Here is a 21,883-nt window from a genome sequence, read left to right on the forward strand (position 1 = left end):
TTGCGGCATGCGGCGGCGTTTGTGACTTCCGTTATGACAGTGTCAGCTGCAGCGGTCGAAATTCCGGCATCGTCACATTTGGTATTAGATAGACACTGAAAAACATTACCCCTAAATGCCCCGAATCTAGACAAAGCCGTCCCCTCGGCCTTGGTAAAGAACCCAGATGGCAGTGGTACTTGATCTTTTGGGGTATCATGAAACTGGGTTCTTGTGTCGGTACTGATGAGCACTAAATCATTTTTGTCTCCGCACGAATTGCGTTAGCAGCGCGTGGGCCGTTATTTTCCAGTGCATATTGATTTGTAAGATGCTAGTCATGCTGACCGTGTCCTAGCTCTTTTCAGTTCTGCTCTAACTGGACACCGCCCGGACCAGCAGTGTGCGCAACGTTCTTATCAGACGCGCCGAGGTCCTTGTATAGGACGCATTTCTCCTTTTCGTTCCAGACGTTCGCTTTATGGCCTGCCTGACTTCATCTGTGGCATGTTGCCCTTCCATCAGGTCCCCGACAGGTTGCAGACATGCGTCTTCAATCCAAATATCTGTAACATTTGGTTAGGCCAGACCAAATTCGTATCCTACACACTACCTAACTAATTTCTCCTTCGCGTATTGATACCAATCGGGACATTGGTTACCTCCGGGCATTCACGTTTGGTGGCCTCTTTTACCTTGTTCTTTTCTGTGAGGCAGTCAAGCTCTCGGACTTTCAAAGAGCTCCTGCGTGGCAGGTTGGACACCAAAGCAGCCTTTATTTATTGTTTTAGGGCCTAATTCCACTAGGACCCTAACACCATTCGTTTTCCGAATGGAATACACTTCCACTTCGCTATTTTCGGATTTGTTCTTGCAACGGATTTTGCTGAGTATCTCTGCAAAGGTTTTACCATCCGTCGGCTTCACAAACATGCCTGCTTTAATTTCAAGCAGCGGTTTTCTGAGAACGCGACATGTTGTTGCCTGTTGTCCTTTTTCGCCTTCCTTTTTGAGCCCTGCAAAGTGCCTGACTGAAGTCTTCTTTAGATGCCCCTCCTTCCTTTCGTTTTCCTTAGTTCGCTCTTCAACGGATTGTCTGCGATTCGCTTTGGCATTCGCGGCTGTCTTAGCAGAAGGAGCAGTTGTTTCTGCTTTTCGCACATTTTCACTTACATTAGTCCTTTTTTCACATTTTTGCTGACGTTTTTTTTTGATAAGCCTTTCTTCTTCAGCTTTCGTCAGAGCAGTCGGCAGAGCTCTCTCTGCCGCAAGCGATAGAAACACTGTTGGCATATGGCCATTACTTGCACCATCTTTCCATCGACTTTAAAGCCACTTATGATAGCATAGCCAGGGTTAAACTGTACACGGTCTTGAGAGAATTCGGTATCCCAACAACTTCAAGTTCACCCAACTAGTGGCCTACGCTGACGATACATCATGGGAAGAACGACCCGAGATGTACAGTCTATCTTCATCCAGATCGAATAGGCGGCGCGCGAAGGTCAGACGATGTACATGGTGCCAACGTCAACACCAAAAACCAACCAACCAACAACATCAAATCGCACTGGTCAAATGGGAAGAATAAAGATAGGAGGCTACAACTTCGAAACTGTAGAAAATTTATCATATCTAGGGTTGAAAATCACAATCGATAACAGCTACGACGATGAAATCCACGCACAGTTGTTGGCTGCCAACAGAGCCTATTTCAGCTTACAAAAATTGTTTCACTCGAAACATCTCACCATAGGGTCAAAACTCTTACTGTACAAGACTATGATCTTGCCAGTTCTTACGTATTCCTCGGAGACCTGGGTTCTTAGCAAGAAAAAGTGCGAATTCTTGGCGGCGCTCGAGAGAAGAATACTTCGACGAATTTTTTTCCCTCTACATGAGGATGGACGATTCCGTAGTCTACATAACGACGAAATTCATAAGCGATACCACGACCGCCTGGTTATGGATAAAATCCGGCTCAGCAAGTTGCAGTGGGCGGGTCACTTAATTCGTATGGATGAGGATTATCCAGTCCGGAGAGTCTATAAGGGCAATATCTATGGTAGAAAAAGAAGAGAGATGAAGCGATGGCGTAAGTCAAGACGCCAGACAGCTTTTAGAGATATCAAATTGGTGGATCTCGTCCCAAAACCGGGATGTCTGGAGTTCCTTATTAAGGCAGGCCTAGACCGGATACTGGTTGTTGCGCAGTTAATGATGATGATGAGTCGACTGTGCCCCCACTCAGTTTATATTCAAAACCATCACGTCAGTTTCAGCTGTTTCCACTGTGCTTGTTTCCACAACTTCATGGTGCTTTCTGAGTTGCCGTCTATGCCGCAGGTCTCGCTTCACTTTGCAAGTCTTCTTTTCTGTTCGCACATCTCGATGTCTCGTCGGGTCCCTTGTTGCCTCTTTCGCAGGGCGCTAGGGCGGGCGATGTATGTTCATGCTGCGTGCAAACGTAGCCAACTCATTCTCCATTTCCATATCTACTCATTTTCGTGGTTTGTATTCGCCATTTAAGTTTTTACCAGCTCATTGTGTACAAGGAAGGGGACCGCAATAATCAGAAATGGGCATATCTTCGGGGGTAAAAACCCTTACTCCAGCTCCCTGAGGCCTTCGCTTAGCTGATCCCGGAACTTACGGGCGGATCGGCGCTCGCTCGGAGCAACGCGGTCTACTAATACCGGTTCAATGCACATTACCCGACCGGGGTCCTGAAGGGGCTGGCTCCTGATACACGCCACAACAACCACCTCAGCAGAGCTAGGCTCACATCACCCTATTGACGAGTTTTCGACGGTTCCGGGGAACTATTTGCTCGGGCACCTTGGGGACGCCACTTCCAGTATCTTAACCAACCCGTTAAGGATGGCTGACGACGGCTGACAGGATGATTGTCAATATTCGATTGCACGTTTACTACATTCGAACTGTACATAACTACGTCAATAATATTACATTATTTGCCGATTTTTCAGACTTAAAAAAAGTGTTTCTCTACTGAAATCTTTTTAGGATTGTCAGGAAGACCCTCCCTTGCTGACAGATAGTCTTGTTTGAATAGAATCGTATTCAATCTCAGTCTTACAGGCCATAATTTGGCAAAATTGTATTATATCCATTAATAAATTATACCTCACACCTTGGGAAAAATTTCAATTTCAAAAGGATCTCCCGTCGAATCTGTCATCCTATCAAGTTTTGCAACACACAGAAGAAAAATACCAGTGCAAATGCCACACTAATATGCTCGCATTGGCTATTGAAGATATTCATATTCCCTGCGCATTTCCCACACCTCCTCCCTGTATATTAGCTGTCCTGAATAATGATGATTTTCTTCCTGTCTTCCTTATGAAACAAGCTGTGACGGTTGCCGGGAACCTGACAGGACTAAGAAACACACGACAATGGCGGCTACGCCTGGAATAGTGCTGTTGTAACCTCCATGTGTATGCGAGCCGCTGTAATTCGCTGGTAGTAAGGTTCTAACCCAGAAGCTGCACAAGGACGATTTGTAAGTGGCAATCTGTGCTTTAGTTTGAATTTCACCGGTGTAGGAAACGGTTGAATTGTGGTTAAAGATTCGCAACGAATATTGAGTTAATGCATTTTTCGAAGTAATCCCGATCAGGTGGTTGATGCGGTTATTGTTGCTCTGATTAATAGTGAGACAATATTTCAATAAAAGTGTTGAAAACTGAGTGTTAGTTGGGGTGGGAGTTGGGAAGTGTTATTGTTATGACGTGGTTGGTTATGGACTGATGTGATGGTTTTCAGAAAAGGACGATGTACTTAGGATTATGCAGCTTGAGCTCTCAACGTCAGTGAAATTGTTGAGATGTTCGCGGATACTGGCAGTTAAGCAAAGAATGTTAGATGTTTTCTGATTAATCATTTTAGTTTTTTGCTGTGTTCCTTCATTGACTTTTTGTTTAAACCACATTGCGATTCAGATATGATAAACGTTAGAGATCCTTCAAACATTTTACTGACTAGATATATTTTTTCCAATTGTCATAATAATTTTCTATGAATCTGGATAATCACTAAGTGACCCAAAAATAACCGCCAACCATACCCCATGCACAATGGTATTAGGCTCCTTGCAGATCCTGAAAAGAATAAACAAATAATGAAAAATGGGCTTACACGAACAGGATTTTTTTCAGCGGCAACATCTTAATAAAGAGGTTTTATGTGAAAACTTTCTTCATTTTGCCAAAGACTCACATAAAGTTGAGACACATTGATTTGCTTTCGGGGATAGGTTGGCTGTAGTCGATATTTATTTCTGTTCTCTCCTCTATTCCATGTTTGTTGATGACTATAAACTTTTTCGATATTTTCTTTATTATTTCAATTGTCCTGAGAGGTAATTTCTGCAAGCAACCTGCTTCGGAACAAATTGATAGAAATATGTCGCAATAAAGCAAACGTTCTGTCAACAGATCCAACTTTCCTAGCTATAGATTCCCAGCTTCATTTCCCAAAGCCCAAAAAAGTTGTTGCAAACTCTCTACAAAATTTACGCAACGCCTTCTTGATTAACAGAAATAATTTCGCCATGTTGATTACTCCCACAGCGGAGGAAAATATCCAGTTTTTCAAATTTATTTTAATTAACGTTAATAATCACTTAACCATTAAAAATAAGATAATATATCGTAGGTATACTCCAGCTACGCTTTTAATGATATGTATCTGTCCTAGTTTCCCTCCTCGGCCACTATTCATAACGGCCTGATGCATTGCTGCACTCAGAGTGCATTATCAATGATAGCGGGGATTATATCTCCATTGTGGGGAAATGATTCAGCAAAAATAGTAGAGCATAAAACTCTTCAGTGTTATTATCCTGGTGGAAAAAATCCAATGGAAGACCTGCCTGGCTCTTTGATTTACAAGAATTCTGCTTTGAATTCTGTTTGGTTGCATAGTTTTCCAATTAGATAAATTGCGTAATTTTTTATAAGTGCATGCTTTTGATAAAATCTTCCTCTGTTTACGGTTGGATTAATGCAGTGGGTATAGCGGTCAATTATATTTAAAATGTGGTCGTGTTTGAATGAAAATGAAGAAGAATTTTCCGCTTTCGGTTCAAATTTATTTAATATCACAAATATCACATTTCGGGACCAACTACAGTCTTCTTATGGGGAGCATTTTTGTAGTAAATTTTGTTTAAAAACGCAACATTATTCTGTATTTTTATTTAACCTGTCGTGGTCTATGTAATCTCATCGCAGATTATTCTGTATTTATATTTAACTTTTCGTGGTCTGTGTACTCTGATTGCAGTGATTAACCTTCCTTTTCAGTTTCTCTTAAAGTGGATTTGAAATTTTTCTAGAATGGTCAAAAAATGGTGACAGACGCCTAGGGTCCGTAGTCAAAAGGAATTAGACAAAGTATATAAAAGTTCTATTCCAGTGAAATTCATTTTATTTGGGCTATTTAGTCAATTGAAGACTTTCACATTAAAAATTCCGTGTTTCTTGTGGTCTCAAATCTTGAGCCAAAATTCAAACTAGTTCATAGCTACATAGTATCCGCCCTTCTACGCATAGTCATGTCGGGCTCGATCAGTACTTTTCTAAATTGATCTTATTTGTGACATTGTGTAACTTACGGAAGAGAGAGATCAAAATTTATGCCCCAAAAAGTGTAATAGGTTTCGTTCTCTGAACCTATCCAACAGAAAATTCCGAAAAAATGACAATGGTGCATCCACACGAAATCTAGGCTTCAAAATACATCCCCCCCAAAAAGAATATTTATTTTCCGAGTTGTCACAATCTCGGCAGATGCCGGATTTTACCTAAAACTGACACTAAGTGCCAAGCATTTAGGCTCGAACGATCCTACCTACTTAAAGACTAAAGGGACGTTGGCGATGGTAGGTCTATGGGAGAATCCGTTGAAAACTGCCCGCAACATGGAGTACGTATGCAGAATGATACATTTCTGCATGGTTTGAACCAGACTATGTGAGGGCCCCACGACATCAATGGAAACAGTAAGGGATTTAGGTACAATACCTGTACCAATATTATGGGAACTACAACCACCCGCTCGAGATGCCAAACTTCTCTGATTTCCCGAGCCAGTGCCCATAGTTGATTTTTTTCTCCACGTATTTCCGTTCGATGTTGCTATTATGGGGGATAGAACATGAGAGACCCGTATTGCTTACTAACAACACGTCAGGCTTGTTGTGCGAAATATGGCGATCAGTTAAAACTTTTCGGTCCCAAAATATGCTATAAGCAGAACTATTGAGTACTGCTCGCGGCTCATATCGGCAAACCGGACATGTTCCCGTGATCAGCCCATGCTTGTATGCAAGGTTTTGATTGCAACGGTGTCATAACAGTACAACCGGAAATGAGATGGTCCAACTTCTCTAACTCCGAACCACAACGATCGTTCTCCACCTGCTCTTTGGTGATGAGCTTCTTATAAACTCGGGTGGCGACCACGCTTTTCTCAATGCCACCCATGAATCCCTCCGTCTCAGCAAAGAGCTCCTCAGTACGCAGCCAACTCTTCCACAAATGCAAATCGACAAATAGCTGCCGAAGACAATTCACGTCGTTACCTTGCGTTGCCTTCGACTTCAATTGGTGAAAGGGACTCACCTGCTCTTTGCTGTAAAAATAAGCGCGTAGCGAGTCGACTTGGCGATGATGTTGTGGCTCCACGTCAATCACGCCCCTTCCTACGGTGTCACGAGGAAGGTTCATCCGCTCCATGTTTGGATGATGCATTCAAAATTTGGACATAGTAGTCGGTATCCACTGCTGAACATTTTCCAGATCGGTTTTCGTCCACAGCAATATTCCGAATGCATAAGCCAGTGAAGGGATAGCGAATACATTCAATGCGCTTATCTTATTCTTCCCCGAGAGATGCGATTTCAGTACCAGCTTCACACTTCGGAGGAATTCGGACAGCAGAGCATCCTTCTGATCACCAACTCGAGCATGGGTTCCTTGTATAATTTCTAGGTACATGTAGAAGTCTGTCTCGCTCAGGCTTGATGTGGAGGTCACCAATGCTCAGTCCGACATGCGGCTCGTGATGACCATTGCGGTTGGCTTGGATTTGACACTTGACTAATCCCATATTCATCCGAATATCACCGCTGAACATGTCTATTATTCATAACAGTCTTCTAAGGTGGTCGTCAGTACCAGAATATAACTTGATGTCATCTAAGAACATCAAGCGTATCAGCTCGCACTTAGCACCTAGGTAATACTGTGTTGCAAAACTATTCCGTCTAGCATCATTCAGCAGCCATGAAAGGGGGTTTAGTGGCATGCAAAACCAAAGGGGACTCAACGAATCCCCCTGGAAGATGCCCTCCGTATATGGAGGCTATGAGTTATTGGCACTCTTAGATGGAGGCACTGATAAGGTGGTGCCTTCCATGATTGTTGCCAAAAAGTTTATTAGTTTCGGATCAATGTGATACAAATGTAGGACATCGATTAGCCAGGTATGCGGGACGCTATCGAAAGCCTTGGCATAATGGATATAGCAAGTAAAATTTCTTTAGCCTCTAGTTGCTTGTCCCACAAATACCGAGTCGATAATGGGTTTCTCTTTGCAACCCCTTGAACCTACTCGACAGCCCTTCTGCTCCTTGAATGATAATGGATATTATGAATTTGTAGAGGGTTGGTAGGTCTTGTGTCTGTGGTGTCCTGTACCATGTCCTTTTGGGGATAAAGTGGGTAATCCCCGCAGTGAGGAAGGGTGGAGATTCCTCCCGCCGCCAACCGACCACCCGATCCAGACCAGGGTCCCTCCAGTTCTTCGAGCTGTTTATGGCTTGTCGAACCTTCTCTTCGGCAACATCCGCAAAATTGATGGTAGGTGTAGTGGTGGCGGGAGATCCACTCAGCATGCTAGGCGGGTAACTCCCAAAATCCATCCCAATATTCTTTCGCTTCCGCCACCGAAAGCTGTATGGTCTGGACTATCTCTTGAGTGATCTTAAAAAACTCCGCTGGTTTCTCGCGTAAGTTGTATTCTGGACACGTCCGGAATGACTTTCGCCTTAGCGTCGCATGACAGAAAGTTTCTGCTTTAGTCTGTCCAGAATTTCAACTACGGGTGTCTCACTGGGGATGGCATAGTTCCGGTAAACCCTCTGCACATTGACAGAGCTGATTTGAATCAGCCTAGCAATATCCTGCCTTAGTGAGTCTCGCCGACGTTTCAGACGAAGTTTCCATGGTCGATCTCTTCGGTCATTCAAATCAATAACACAAAAGCGAATCTTCTGACCATGCAATCACGCTCAATGACAGCTGTGACTGTACTATAAAACATAAGTGATTGTAACTGCAGCAGCGATATATCAGCATCAAGATACAATTTAATCATTGATTTGAGATAGAATTCTCGAAGTTGCTGGAGAGGCATAGAACCTGGGAGTACCTGGTCAATTCAAAAGTTCTATTTCCGGGAATTCTACATACACTCTTCGGAGCGGATGATGAAGAGATTCATTTCTCAGTCCTTTTCATTCGCTGTCTATGCGAACCTGCGGAAGTGGTCTCCACAGATTGTGGCGAAGCAACTGCAGTAGGCTGAGCAACGCTCCTGGTCGTCGTGGCGCTTAGTCGTCGAACCACCCCACCTCTAACGGTTTCGACGCTGTGCTGTATATTACGGGAGCCCGACCCAGTCACTTAGTCAGACGACTCCGGCTGGTTATGCGTACCGGACCTTAAGTCTCTCCTTTTGTCATTAGATGGATTTGCATTTTATGCCCAACTGCCAGGTGTGGTGATAGTTTCCTCAGTGATAAAACTGCAAGACTGCAAGGTTCCTGCATATCTTCACCCAACCCATGAGACTCTGTGGTGGCGTACTACCCTTCAGTCTGAAGCTATTCATCCTTCCTCCTTTCACTTCTGGACTTGGGACCGGCTACGACCAGAATATTTATTATTATTGAATAACTATTGCGCTCCCTTTTACTGGTTATAGTGTACTTTTGAACTATAATACGTTAGCCTATAACCGTTAGGAATTTTAATCTATTCTCTACTTGCAAATATTTCAATTAGGCATCTGGTATTTTCCCAGGTGCCTCGACCTGCAAGGCACAAATACCGGACACTGTCCCAGAACGTGTATAGAGGTCTCGGCAACGTTCGTAGATATACCTAGTTTTTCCAGGTGATAGTTTAATTCCCTGTAACCAGTGAGTATTTCCACTATGATCCGCAGGTTCTTCTAGCTGAGTTTCGAATAATAATTTGTGCGCTTGGGTTCGTTTCCCCCATAAGCACTCTGGACTGCTCCATTCCTGGTAGGCGCGCCCAGTGTAATTTCCTCCGCCGTTCTTCTTCATTTGCCAATGTTATGGCCACGATCCCGTTTCCAATTCCACAGAGCGATTGAGGTCCATGTAGACGTGTCCCTGCTTCTTTCCTGGCCAGTTTACATGCTGCCTCATTGCCTTCCAATCCAACATGGTGTGAAGCCCAGAGTATCCAAACCTTATTGTGCGATCCGAGTGTATTCAGTCTTTCAAAGCTTTCCCATATCAGTTCAAAGCTCACCTGGTTAGAATGTCGATGGTATTTATTTCCGTCTGGAATATACTCAAGTGTTTACCCATTTACTCCAAGTATATTTTCCTTTGGCCGATGACCCCGGCGCCCGGTCCTTTTGCTGTGAGACACTCGTCAGGGTACCAAGTAACCTGTTGCTGGTTTAAGCCGTATATCACTGCCTGGAAAGAACACCAATCTTCCTTCAATTTATACAATTCTCCGCTTCACTGAAGTTCGTCATTCTGCACCTGTATGTGCAGATGGACAAGAGTTAATTCCCAAAGGACCTCCACGAACGCCGTTGGGCATGTTCTCAGTGCCTCACTTGTGTAACTCCCTGGCTCTTGTGATGAGTTCAGTTCTCTCTGTACAGATTACCATAGGTAACCATCGGCCTTACTATTGTAGTATATATCGAAAGTAGGATCTCCGGGATTCAACCTTACTTTTTTCCTGCTATGAACCTGTAAGTCATTAGAACCCTCGTAGTTTTTCGGCAAGTATTTCCGACATACGTCTTCTAGAGTAATTTTTGGTCTAGTGTAATTTTCAAATATTTTACCTCTATTTATTATGGTTTTCAGGTGATCAAGCTCACGCTTCCTAGTGAATGGTGAACGGTGGTGGTTGTGACTGGATTGAAACGCAGGCCCGCTTTCTTGCACTAGGCACTAATAACCCTTAGTCCAGTTTTGATTCTATCACACCGTATATCCTCATATTTGCCCCTATAGATCAAAACAATCAGCGTAATCAACGTAAGCCTGGACTTGTATTCCAGTATCTGTTAGCTAGTCCAGGAGTTTATCTACTACCATACTCCACATAAGCATCCTGTCGACAACTTTGAGTAGTATTCAGGATAATAGAATTTATGCCTGCCGGTACGTCGATTTGCCTACTCTCTAATATTTTGCCTTACAAGAATGCCGGGTCATTTCAGTGGCTTAAGGTTGTCACTACCCATCTTACCTCCACTTCCGAGCATACCTGTTTTGCTAGTTTCCAGTTCTCCTTTCTTGACCTTTTGCTCACTGTTAGGGTGTCGGGCAGAATATTATCAACTTCCGCCATGCGATAGGACCCGGGGAAACAAGTTCTGTGAAGCAGATATACTCTTTCCTCCACATTCTCGGCAAATTTCGCATCTTCTTCAAACAGACAGAAGGTATTGCCCTGTCTGTGGCTATAGCTTTGAATAGACTGGCTGCTTCTGTCGTTTGTTGGATTCCTTCACGAAATTCCCTAAAAGTGTTAAGTTTTGCTTCTTTGAACGTGTTGCTAAATGCAGTGAGTTCATCTTTGAACCTCAGCCAATGTCTGGTTTTCGCATCTCTGTTCTCATTCTGGCAAGGTTCCTGTTCCGCCAGGGTATATCCCTTGACGTCGTAATCGTCCTAGTCGGACAGCTGGCCTCATTTGTGACAATGACAACTTTGATGAGGTCTTCCAGTTTTTTAGTTCCCGTTTGCTCCTGATATCACCATTATTGAGGCAGGTAGTCGCTCAGCTTCAAGGTAGATCGGGGCTGTGTATAATAGCGCAATGAAAGCTATTCCAGCCACAAGTAATTTCTACCTGTAGCTTGTGTCCCCAATGCAATCCCCAATGCATCATCGTGCACTTCGTTGTACCGATTAGGTCATTGATACGTATCATGCGAAAGTGTCCTTCCCGAGAGGTAGCTTTCGAGTAGCATAATTAAGTAACTAGTCAATGAGCTTTGCATCCATGTCCAGCTATCTGAATTGCATTTTTGACCTCCAAAGTCCCGATGGTATTTATTAGGGGGCATCGCACCACGTGCCAGCTTCAATATCGCGTCGATGGTTTCGATCGTTGAATGATGTGAGCGTTTCCAATTCATTCCTTAATGAATTATAAGGCGTCCACGCAGTCTATGATGAGACTGAGACTGGGTTGCGTCACCCTTAATGCCGCGCAAGTAATAAGCTCACCCCAGAGAACGAGCTTGATGGAAGCCAAACACCGGCAGATCATCCCCATACTCTATGAGGGGAAAAGTGAATTGTACATGACCCTTGCTAGACTTTCTATCCATATTTATAAGACATATCGAGTAGTATGATGATGAATCTCCTTATTGCTTATTGGTTTTCTTGAAAAAAACTACTTTTTGGCTCTTTTACTCTTTTATAAAGAATGCCTCAAAGCTCTAAATTACTGCACAAGGAAGAACGCTGACGTTATATCGAGAAAAAGATGCAGATCAACATACTTAGCATTTCTTAGCACAGCACTATGGATGAGTTTGGGAGAGTATAAAACTATATGGTAGTGCCAGTTATTTTCTCCCTGACAGTTTTGAGTTCTATGCAGCCGTAATGCCACCTTGCTAGCTACATCTTATCCTTCGATAAGACTTGCTGCTTATGCCCACTTTGACGTCCTTTTTATAGATAGTCCCTGAATGTAAGCCTCGTCCGGCCTTGAAATCGTTGAGATTAGTTTGTATCAACCTCACTTCACTAGCATGTCCCAAGTTCTAAATACTAGGCATCTACTGCTGTCGGCGACATACCAAGAGTCAATGATTGTGGATTCTTGAAATGGAGACAGTCTGGATTGTTTTTCTAGAGCTTTGCGTATATCCTTCATCGTTTAAAAACTTTGATAAATACTTTTACATTGTATAACAATTTCGGTTTTTTTAGGCCACATTCCACTTTGCGGAAGAAATTTTCAGCCGTATTGACAGCAGACTTCTCCTTTTCATTATCATCATAAACGGCGCAACAACCGGTATCCGGTCTAGGCCTGCCTTAATAGGAACTCCAGACAGCCTGGTTTTGCGCCAAGGTCACCAATTCGATATCCCTAAAAGCTGTCTGGCGTCCTGACCTATGCCATCGCTTCACCTTAGGCAGGGTCTGCCTCGGCTTCTTTTTCTACCATAGATATTGCCCTTATAGACTTTCCTGGATGGATCACCCTCATCCATACGGATTAAGTGAGTGCGGTTCGATGTTATTGATTGGTTGGTTTTAGGTGCTGACGTTGCCACCATATACTTTGTCTTGCCTTCATTGATGTGCAGCGCAAGATTTCGCGTCCATTGCCGCCTCCTCGATCTGGATGAAGGCAGTTTGTACGTCTCGGGTCGTTGTTCCCATGATGTCGATATCGTCATGCATAGGCCAGTAGTTGGGTGGACTCAAAGAGCATCGTACCTCTTGCATTTACTTCAGCACCACGGATCACTTTCACGAAGGCCAGGTTAAAGAGGACTCATGATAGGGCATCCCCTTTTCGTAGACCGTTGTTGATGTCGAATGGTCTTGAGAGTGATCCTGCTGCTTTTATTTAGCCTCGCACATTGGTCAGGGTCAGCCTAGTCAGTCTTATTAATTTCGTCGGGCTACCGAATTCTCTCATGGCCGTGCACAGTTTTACCCTGGCCATGCTATCATAGGCGGTTTTAAAGTCGATAAATAGATGGTGCAACTACTGTCCATATTCCAACAGTTTCTCCATCGCTTACCGCACAGAGAAAATCTGATCTCTTTCTGATTTGCATGGAGTGAAGCCTCTTTGGTATCCGGCCTAGCAAGATAGCGTAGAATATCTTATAGATGGTACTCAGCAATGTGATACCTCTACAATTGCTGCACTGCATGATATCTCCCTTTTTATGTACGAGACAGATAATGCCTCGTTGCAAATCGTCAGGCATTGACTCGCTGTCCCATACCTTGAGCATCAGTTAATGAACCACTTGGTGTAATTGGTCGCTTCCAGATTTGACCAATTCGGCTGTAATTCCATCGGCTCCTGCCGATTTATGATTTTTAAGCCAAAGAATTGCACGGACTCTTTCTTCTAAACTTGGTGGTGGCAGTATTTATTCGTCGTCTTCAGTTGGCAGGACCTCCAACTCGCTGATCTTCTGGTTGTTCTGGTTGTTCAGTAGTTCATCAAAGTACTCAAACCATCGCTCCAATATGTCCATTCTGTCGGAAATTAGATTTGCCTCTTTGTCGTGGCAGGATGTGCATCGAGTTGTGAGAGCTTTCATCCAGCTGATTTGTTGGTAGTACTTACGCGCCTGATGCGGTTGCTCCCTGTACTTTTCGAGTTCACAGACCTGTTGGTTCTCTCAGTGAAGTCGCTTTTCCGCTCGATGTAGTTTGTGATAAATCTCCGCACGTGCCCGCGTCCTTCGAGATTGCAACATTACTCGGTTTGCAGCATTTTCCCGTTCCGTAGCTAGCTTACATTCATTGGCAAACTAGCCGTTTCGACTGTTTTTGCGGATGAGGCCAAGTATTTTTGTGGCCGTATTTATGATAGCGTTTCTTAGGTGATTGTGAAGATCATTTGATCTTTGTGGACTGCGGGTATTGTGGGATCCATTTCCCTCTTATGGGTGTTGTAGATGGCTTTAGTGTTAAGTCTTACCTGATTGTCAGAGGTGATTCCGGGTGGTATTTTTATTCGAGCTCGGAACACTATGCTAACGGGGTAGCCATTCGAGTCTATATTATCCCCCTATATCTCCTGACATTCATTGAGGCTGAGAGGTGGTGGCGTTCAATCAGCACGTGGTCAATTTGGTTGAAAGTGGTCCCGTCTGGAAAGGCCCACGTTTGTTTGTGGGCCGCTTTCCGAGTAAACCAGGTGCTTGCCACCACCATTTCCTTTGACACTACTAACAGAATAATCCGCAAGCCGTTACCATCTGTATTTTAATGTAAGCTACTTGCTGCCTCCACACTTGGCTGTTAAAATCCCCAAGTATGATTTTGACATCATATTTGAGACAGGCTTCGAGGTTTCGTTCTACTGCCTCGTGGAAGGTATCCTTCTCCGACTGTGGAGTCTCCTCTGTAGGTCGTCAACGTAGATGAGTCTTACGTTTCGCAAGTGCAGAGTGCATAGCTGTTCGTCTATATTTTCAAAACCGATAATAGCTGGTTTAATTTTTTGCTTATTAAGAAAGCTACTCCGAGCACATGTTTTACTGGGTGGGCGTTATATATGTTGTAGGAGCTTCTCTTCAGGAAACCGGTCCCTGTCCAACGCATCTCTTGCAACACTGTTACATCAGTCCTATATTGGGACAGGGTATTGGCTAGCTGCTTGGCAGCTACATCCCTATACAGAGAGCGCACGTTCCATGAGAAACTGCGCAAATCGTTATTGCATTGCCGTTGCTGGGTTCGTCGCTGTGTTATTCATCCAGTCCGAGGTAACAAGTTGTTTTCCGTGTAGGGTTGTTAACCCTACCCAATCCCCAACCAGGAGGACCAGTTAGTACAATTTGTCCCGTTTTTAGTCGCGGGAGACTCGCCTTCATCCTTCTCGTCTGCGTCTTTTCGTTAAGAAGAAGCTCGCAGCGGTCACCACGTGGAGGTGGAGACAGGGTTTGGTAGTAGAGCTCTTGGTTTTGGTTCAGCAGACGTTTCCCAGATTTTATTCGCCGTCGTGGGTACCAAACCACATTTCGTCCGGGGACCTATACTACCCTTGGCCACCAATGTTTTATAAAAGACATTAAAAAACGATTCGTATCTGTCAAAGGCAAGTGTCCCACAATTATGGGCTCAGAGATGGATGTCCCACGGGTTGGCTTAAAGTTTCGTCGATAACTGGAATCGAAAGTCTCCCCCTGGAGGTGTTTCTCCGGTGGACAATCCAACCTTGCGATGACCGTCACACATAATTGATTCGAAAGACATCGTCCATCAAAATATGAAACCAGTTTTTTCCCCCAATCTGATATCTTTTGTTTTATCGTTGTAATATTAGTAGGGCTATTTATTTAGAAGTTTCTAAGTAATAAATATAAGATGAAGTCCGCATAGTGAATTTTCGTAACTTTTATCATGTCTGCACGCCATGTACCGTTTAAAAATACATACCGCAACTTTTATTTACAATTGAGTTCGCATCAGTCCTTGCTTCTTATTTTAAAACTCACCTACTTCATTATATTAAATTGACTATAAATCCTCAATTTTTCTCTACACAACGAACAGGAACAGGAAGTCGATGCATTAAGCTTTTTCCCAGAGATATGCTATCCTTTGTATATCTGCCGGTATTTATTATTTTGGTATATGTTTCGGGTAAGTAGATATAACATCTAAAAACAATTTATTGCAATCCTTAGCTTCCTCCACCCTCCAGTGTTCCTTCTGTCGCTATCCTTTTGTGCGGTGTAACGATCGTGGTGTTGTTACTGATGCTATCCCCGACGCTCGTGTACTTTCATTCTTTTGTACTTTTTTACTGGAGCTGGTACTTTCCTGGAAGCGTTCGTGAATATCCTTGAAGACTGCATGGTTGCCATTACAGCCACCTTCTAAGAAAAAGAAAGTGGTGCTATGCGCTTATCTGTTGTATGTGTTTATGTTGAATTTTTTTTATCTCGGGGATTTATGACAGAAGTATTCGGAACAATGCTTGGCAGCATTTTAAGTATCTACAACAGTTTATTCTTTTCGTTGATATCCTTTTTGTTCAAGTCGTTATTTAGCAGTCCAGTGGAAAACTTAAGTTTGCTGGTAAATTGATTTTAATGAGTTATTGTTGAATGTAACTTTTTTGCAACGACATAAGCCAACTGTTTTCGGTTTCTACTTTTCAGTAGGTTGGTTTTATAAACGGAGAGGGTTCTAAAGTACTGATGCAGTTTGTATGGTTATACATATCGTGTTATTCAGAAGGATTTTGGTTTGCATTCTTCATACACTACTTTGATCTCATGTAAGAGATACTCTAGTATGGTCTGGTTTACTAGATTAATCCACAGATGGGTTACAAGGGCAGAGCTGAATGCAGCGAAGGGCGTGCCATGCTTTGCAGATAGTAATATGACCTACCGGGCCAGCTATGAATATCGCAAGGGAACTCTCCCATTTTGCGTGTTCTTCTTCATCCCACTTGCCCATTCTCCATTCACACTGTAGTAAGTGAATCCAACATTATCTACTATGCAAATACTGAGTAACCCAAACGATGAAAAGTACTTAGCGTCGAAAAACAGTCATGGCGAAGTCCATCGAAGCCTAAGCCCGGCTGTAAAACTGAGTGGGAACTCAAATAAAATAGCAATAGATAAACTTTTAGAGATAACGGCCCAAGGGAAAAGACCGGTTGTACTGGCAATCAGCCCTCTTCGAAGGCCTCATCGGTCGACTTTGAGGAGGATCAACTTTTCATCATCATCTTCAGCGACGCAACAACCGGTATCCGGTCTAGGCCTGCCTTAATAAGGAACTCCAGACATCCCGGTTTTGCGCCGAGGTCCACCAATTCGATATCCCTAAAAGCTGTCTGCATCCTGGCCTACGCCATCGCTCCATCTTAGGCAGGTTCTGCCTCGTCTTCTTTTTCTACCATAGATATTGCCCTTATAGACTTTCCGGGCTGGAGCATACTCATCCATACGGATTAAGTGACCCGCCCACCGTAACCTACTGAGCCGGATTTTATCCACAACCGGACGGTCATGGTATCGCTTATAGATTTCGTCGTTATCTCACCCGATTGTCCAAAGTGCGATGGAGTCCCAGAGGACCCAGAGCATGTATTATTCCACTGTCCAAGGTTTGTGGAGGAAAGGAAGAACCTAGAGAAGACTCTAAGAGAGGCGCTCATACCGGAATATCTGGTGCGAAGAATGTTAGCACGTCAGGAAGACTGTTATGCAATCAACTCCTTGGTCGTATCTATCCAGAACAAACTGAGAAAGGCAGAAGAGACTAGACCGCGTAGAGAGGGAAGGGGACCAAGCTAAAATGAGCTTACTCCGCCCAGTGATTTAATACCGCACGGTGGTTGCACGGGGCTTGGGGGGAGTCGGGGGTGGTTTTAGTGGGTGAGAATCCTACACGCTGGCGTGTCCAGGCCAGTGTCTTTTGAAAATTTACACCACCTCAAAAAAAAAGGACGGATAAACAGACAGAGAGTAAACCGATTTTAATAAGGTTTTGTGTTTACAGAAATGAATATGCTCAAGAATTCGTTCATAGGCAAGGAGTTTTGGCAAACGGTTATTTTTTGAGACGAGTCTAAATTTAACATTTTGGGTTCCGATGACCCGCAATTGGTGTGGAGAAGAGTAGGCACTGCTTTAGAAGACGATAGCATTTTACCAGCAGTTCAGCACGGCGGTGACAGCATCATGGAGTAGGGTGCTATGGCATCTAATGGATTAATGGATGGATTAATATTCTAAGACGATGTTGGGGCCGCCATTAGATATCATGTTAGTTCATGACAACAAACCAAAACACCCAACTATGGTTGTTAAGGAATGGCTGGTTTACTATGTCCAAAAGACCCTTTCTTATCCACCTCAGAGCCCGGATTTAAATCCGATAGAACATTTATGGGCACACGTCGAAAAGGAGCTGTGAAAAAGGGAGATAGGGAACAGAAAGGATTTAGAATATCAAATAAAGAATATTCGGATCTCTATTCCTGCGGAAGTCACCGAAAAACTTGTAGGGTGGATGAAAAGAAGACTTCTCGTAGTTTTAAAAGTTAATGGTACCCACACCAAATACTAATTTACCCAATTGTTGATATAAACAAATTTTTTTTTCTTGTAAAATTTTTTTTCTGGATGTGCGAAACGCTAATTTGTTTGTTTTATCAATATTTTTCTGTTAAAAATAACACTAATAAAAAACGGTAAAAAATACATTATTATTATTATTCTGTTAAGGGAAAGTCGCACCGCGTCCTTGAAGAACTATTGTGCCCCTTCTACTGGTTATAGTGTATCTATTGGTCATAGTATCTCAAGCAGGCCTGTAACCGTTAGGAACTTTAAGTATGTTCCCCACTTCCAGATGTTTCAGCTTTGCATCTGGTATTAAGTGTTCTCCCAGATGTCTCGACCTACTTTGCACAAGTGCCGGACACTGTCCCAGGACGTGTATAAAGGTTTCGTCATACTCCTCACAAAACCTGCAGGCAGTGTCCGTAGATATCCCTAGCTTCCCTAAGTGATAGATCAGCCGACAATGACCAGTGAGAATTCCCACTATGATTCGGAGATTCTTTTTGGTGAGGTCTAAGCAATCCTTTGTGCGCATAGGTTCGTATCCCCCAATAAGCACCCTGGACTGCTCCATCCCTGGTAGGCTCGCCCAATATAGTTCCCTCAACCGTTCCTCTTCATTTCTTAGATTCATAGCCATGAAATGGTTTCCGATTCCACAGAAGGGTTCTGGCCCGTGTAAAAGCGTCCCCGCTCCCTTCTTGGCTAGTTCATCCGCTTCCATGGCCTGGAACCCAAAGTATCCAGACCTTGTTGGACGAGCCGAGTATATTCAGTCTCTCAAGGCATTCCCATATCAGTGTAGAGTTCACCTGGTTGGACCTAAGTGCCTTGATCGCTGCTTGGCTATCGGTGAGAATAGCTATGTTCTGCCCCCTGTAGTTCCTTTGCAGATTAAAGGAGGTACATTTGTCTATGGCGTATATTTCCGCTTGGAATATGCTAGTGTACCTGCCCATTGGCTCAAAGTACATTTTCCTTGGACCAATGACACCGGCACCCGCTCCCTCTGCTGTGAGGGATCCGTCAGTGTACCAGTAATCAGTTGCTGGTTTAAGCCGCATGTCGCAGCCATGCTCTCCCAGTTTGCCTTGTTACTCCAACGTGTTTCAAATTTCTTATCGAAGTGAAACCTCGTTGTCATGTTGTCCCTCGGTATCAGTAATTCGGGATACCGCCTAGAAAGGATATCAATCTTGCTTCGATTTAGGCAGCTCCCCGCCTCACTCATACTACCGGCCATCCTGAATATTGATCTCCTTGCTTGCATCTGTATGTGCAGATGGAGAGGGGTTAATCCGAGAAGGACCTCCAGCGATGCCGTTGGGCATGTTCTCATTGCCCCACTGATACACACGCAAGCTGTCCTTTGGAGCTTATGTAATTCCCTGGCTTGTGTGCTGAGTTTGGTGTTTTCTGCCCAGATTACTGCTCCATAGGTAATTATTGGCCTTACTATTGCTGTATATATCCAAAGTAGTATCTTCGGGCTGCAACCCCTTTTTTTCCTGCTATGGATCTGCAAGTCATCAGAGCCCTCGTGGCTTTGCGACATGTGTCTTCCAAAGTAATTTTTGGTCTAGCGTGATTCCCAAATATTTGACCTCTGTTTCTCGTTTCACTTCCATATCATGTAATGTTATGGCTTTCAGGTGATCCAGCTTACGCCTCCTAGTGAATGGTACTATGGTGGTTCTGGTTGGGTTGATCCGCAGTCCAAACTTCCTGCATCAGGCACTAGTAACACTAAATCCAGTTTGGATTCTATCACATAGGGTATCTTCATATTTGCCCCTACAGATTAAAACAATGTCGTCCGCATAACCCTGGACTTGTATTTCAGTATTTGTTAACACGTCCAGGAGTTCCTCCACTACCATACTCCACATCAGGGGCGATAGTACCCCACCCTGTGGACAGCCTTGAGTGGTGTTCATGATAATAGAATTTGTACCTGTTTGTACCTCTCTTTGTCTGCTTTCTAGCATTTTGCCCATCGAGAGTGCCAGGGTGTTTCCCACTCCTTTGCGGCTCAGGGCATCCTGTATCTGTGTCGAATGCTCCTTCGATATCCAAAAACGCGCCCAGTGCAATTTCTTTTGTTTCTATGGCGTCCCGTAGTACCTCTGTCAGGTGATACAGAGCAGTTTCAGTTGACCGTCCTGCCCGGTAAGCGTGTTGACAGTGATATAGGGGATTACGCTTTAGAACGTGGGTTCTAATGTAGTTGTCTATGACCTTCTCCACCGTTTTGAGTACAAACGATGTTAGGCAGATTGGTCTGAAAGATTTAGGATGAAAAGGATCCTTTTTACCCGCTTTCGGAATAAATACCACTTTTGCCCGTCTCCATGCCCTTGGTATGTAACCCAGTGCTATGCTCCCCCTTATCACCCTCAGAAGAGACTCTAAGATAATTCCTAGGCCTCTCTGGATAAGTGCTGGGAAAATGCCGAAAATGCACTGCCTATCTTAGCCTAGCTTCTGAGCATATCTCTTTTGCTAGTTTCCAGCTCTCCTTCCTTCTCCTTTTATTCGTTGTTGGGGTGTCAGGCAGATTGTTGTCGCCTGCCACCGAGGGGTAGGACCCCGGGAAATGAGTTCTGACAAGCAGGTGTACCCTGTCCTCCTCATTCTCGGTAAATGTCCCATCTTCATTTTTCAAGCAGCCAGAGGATATTCCCCCGTCCTTGCCTACAGCGCTGTAAAGCCTGGTTGCTTCTATGATCTGTTCAATCGCTTCACAAAATTCCCTAAAGCTGTTCCGTTTCGCTTCCCCGATCGCGTTACTATACGTTGTCAGTGCATTTTTGTACCTCCGCCAGTCCCCGGTTTGTTTTGTCCCGTTAAAGAGTTTTCGTACCTCTGTTCTCATTCTGGCTAGGTTCTTGTTCCACCATGGTACATCCCTTGATGACTTGACTGTCTTGGCTGGACAGCTGGCCTCATATGCGTCAATGACGATTGTGTTGGGGGTTTCCACCACCGTTTCTAATTCCAGTTCGCTCCTGATGTCACCGCCCCCTTGAAGGTAGGCAATGTTGTTGCTCAAGTGCGTTGTGTAGGATTTCCAATCCGTTCTCTTGGGATTCCTTATTATTCTTTTTATTTCGGAGTTACCCTCAGTGTCGAATCTGAGTATCCTATGATCAGACATTGAGGGTTCATCCGACACCCTCCAATTCCTGACCATTCCGTTCCTTAGGGTATTTCCTAGAGTTATATCTAGTACCTCCTCTCTGGTGCTGGTCACAAATGTTGGAGTGTTTCCGACATTGTATATTTCTAACTTATTGCTAAGAATAAATTCAAGAAGGTACCCACCTCTACGATTAGTGTCGCTGCATCCCCACACTTCGTGGTGAGCGTTAGCATCGCAGCCTAGAAGAAGTGGTAACGCCCTCTCCTCGCAATACTTCGTCAGCTTTGCGACTTGTTCCCGTGGAGCCCGGCTCTCGTCTCTTCTTGGGTGTTATCACCTGGCTCTCAGTAATTCGGAGACGTGCCTCCGCCTGATTAACCAGTTTTGGTGCGGTACGGGACCCCGCTTGTTGGGTTTTCGTTTTCTTTTCTTGTTTTGTACTCATTTGATTCCCAAGAGTATGGGGGTTAAGAGGTCCGCCGTGCCTAACCCCCCCCCCCGTAGCACGGTAAGGTCTAATTTACTCACTTAGGCGACCAGGTATCAGTGAGGCTCCATTCGAATACAGTCAGTTTCCCCCGACTGCAAACTATCCAATGGGCACGGTTCGAATGACACCTTGGATTGGGGGAGGTGTTT

General features: G+C 44.1%; 1 protein-coding gene across 2 annotated transcripts in view; it reads left to right on the forward strand.

The window, feature by feature from the left end:
• Nucleotides 1-3,372: 3,372 nt before the first annotated feature.
• LOC119659531 (zwei Ig domain protein zig-8-like) overlaps nucleotides 3,373-21,883 on the forward strand; it is a 44,061-nt gene continuing 25,550 nt past the window's right edge. The window contains exons 1-2 of one of the 2 annotated variants that reach the window (XM_038067668.1): nucleotides 3,373-3,865; nucleotides 15,569-15,658. In XM_038067668.1, coding sequence (XP_037923596.1) covers nucleotides 15,607-15,658 — 52 coding nt within the window. In that variant the 5' untranslated portion in view covers nucleotides 3,373-3,865; nucleotides 15,569-15,606. The remainder of the gene's footprint in view (nucleotides 3,866-15,568; nucleotides 15,659-21,883) is intronic. The other variant, XM_038067670.1, reaches the window with a different exon arrangement.

Source organism: Hermetia illucens, chromosome 6 (assembly GCF_905115235.1).
Source record: "Hermetia illucens chromosome 6, iHerIll2.2.curated.20191125, whole genome shotgun sequence".
Lineage (NCBI taxonomy): Eukaryota > Metazoa > Arthropoda > Insecta > Diptera > Stratiomyidae > Hermetia > Hermetia illucens.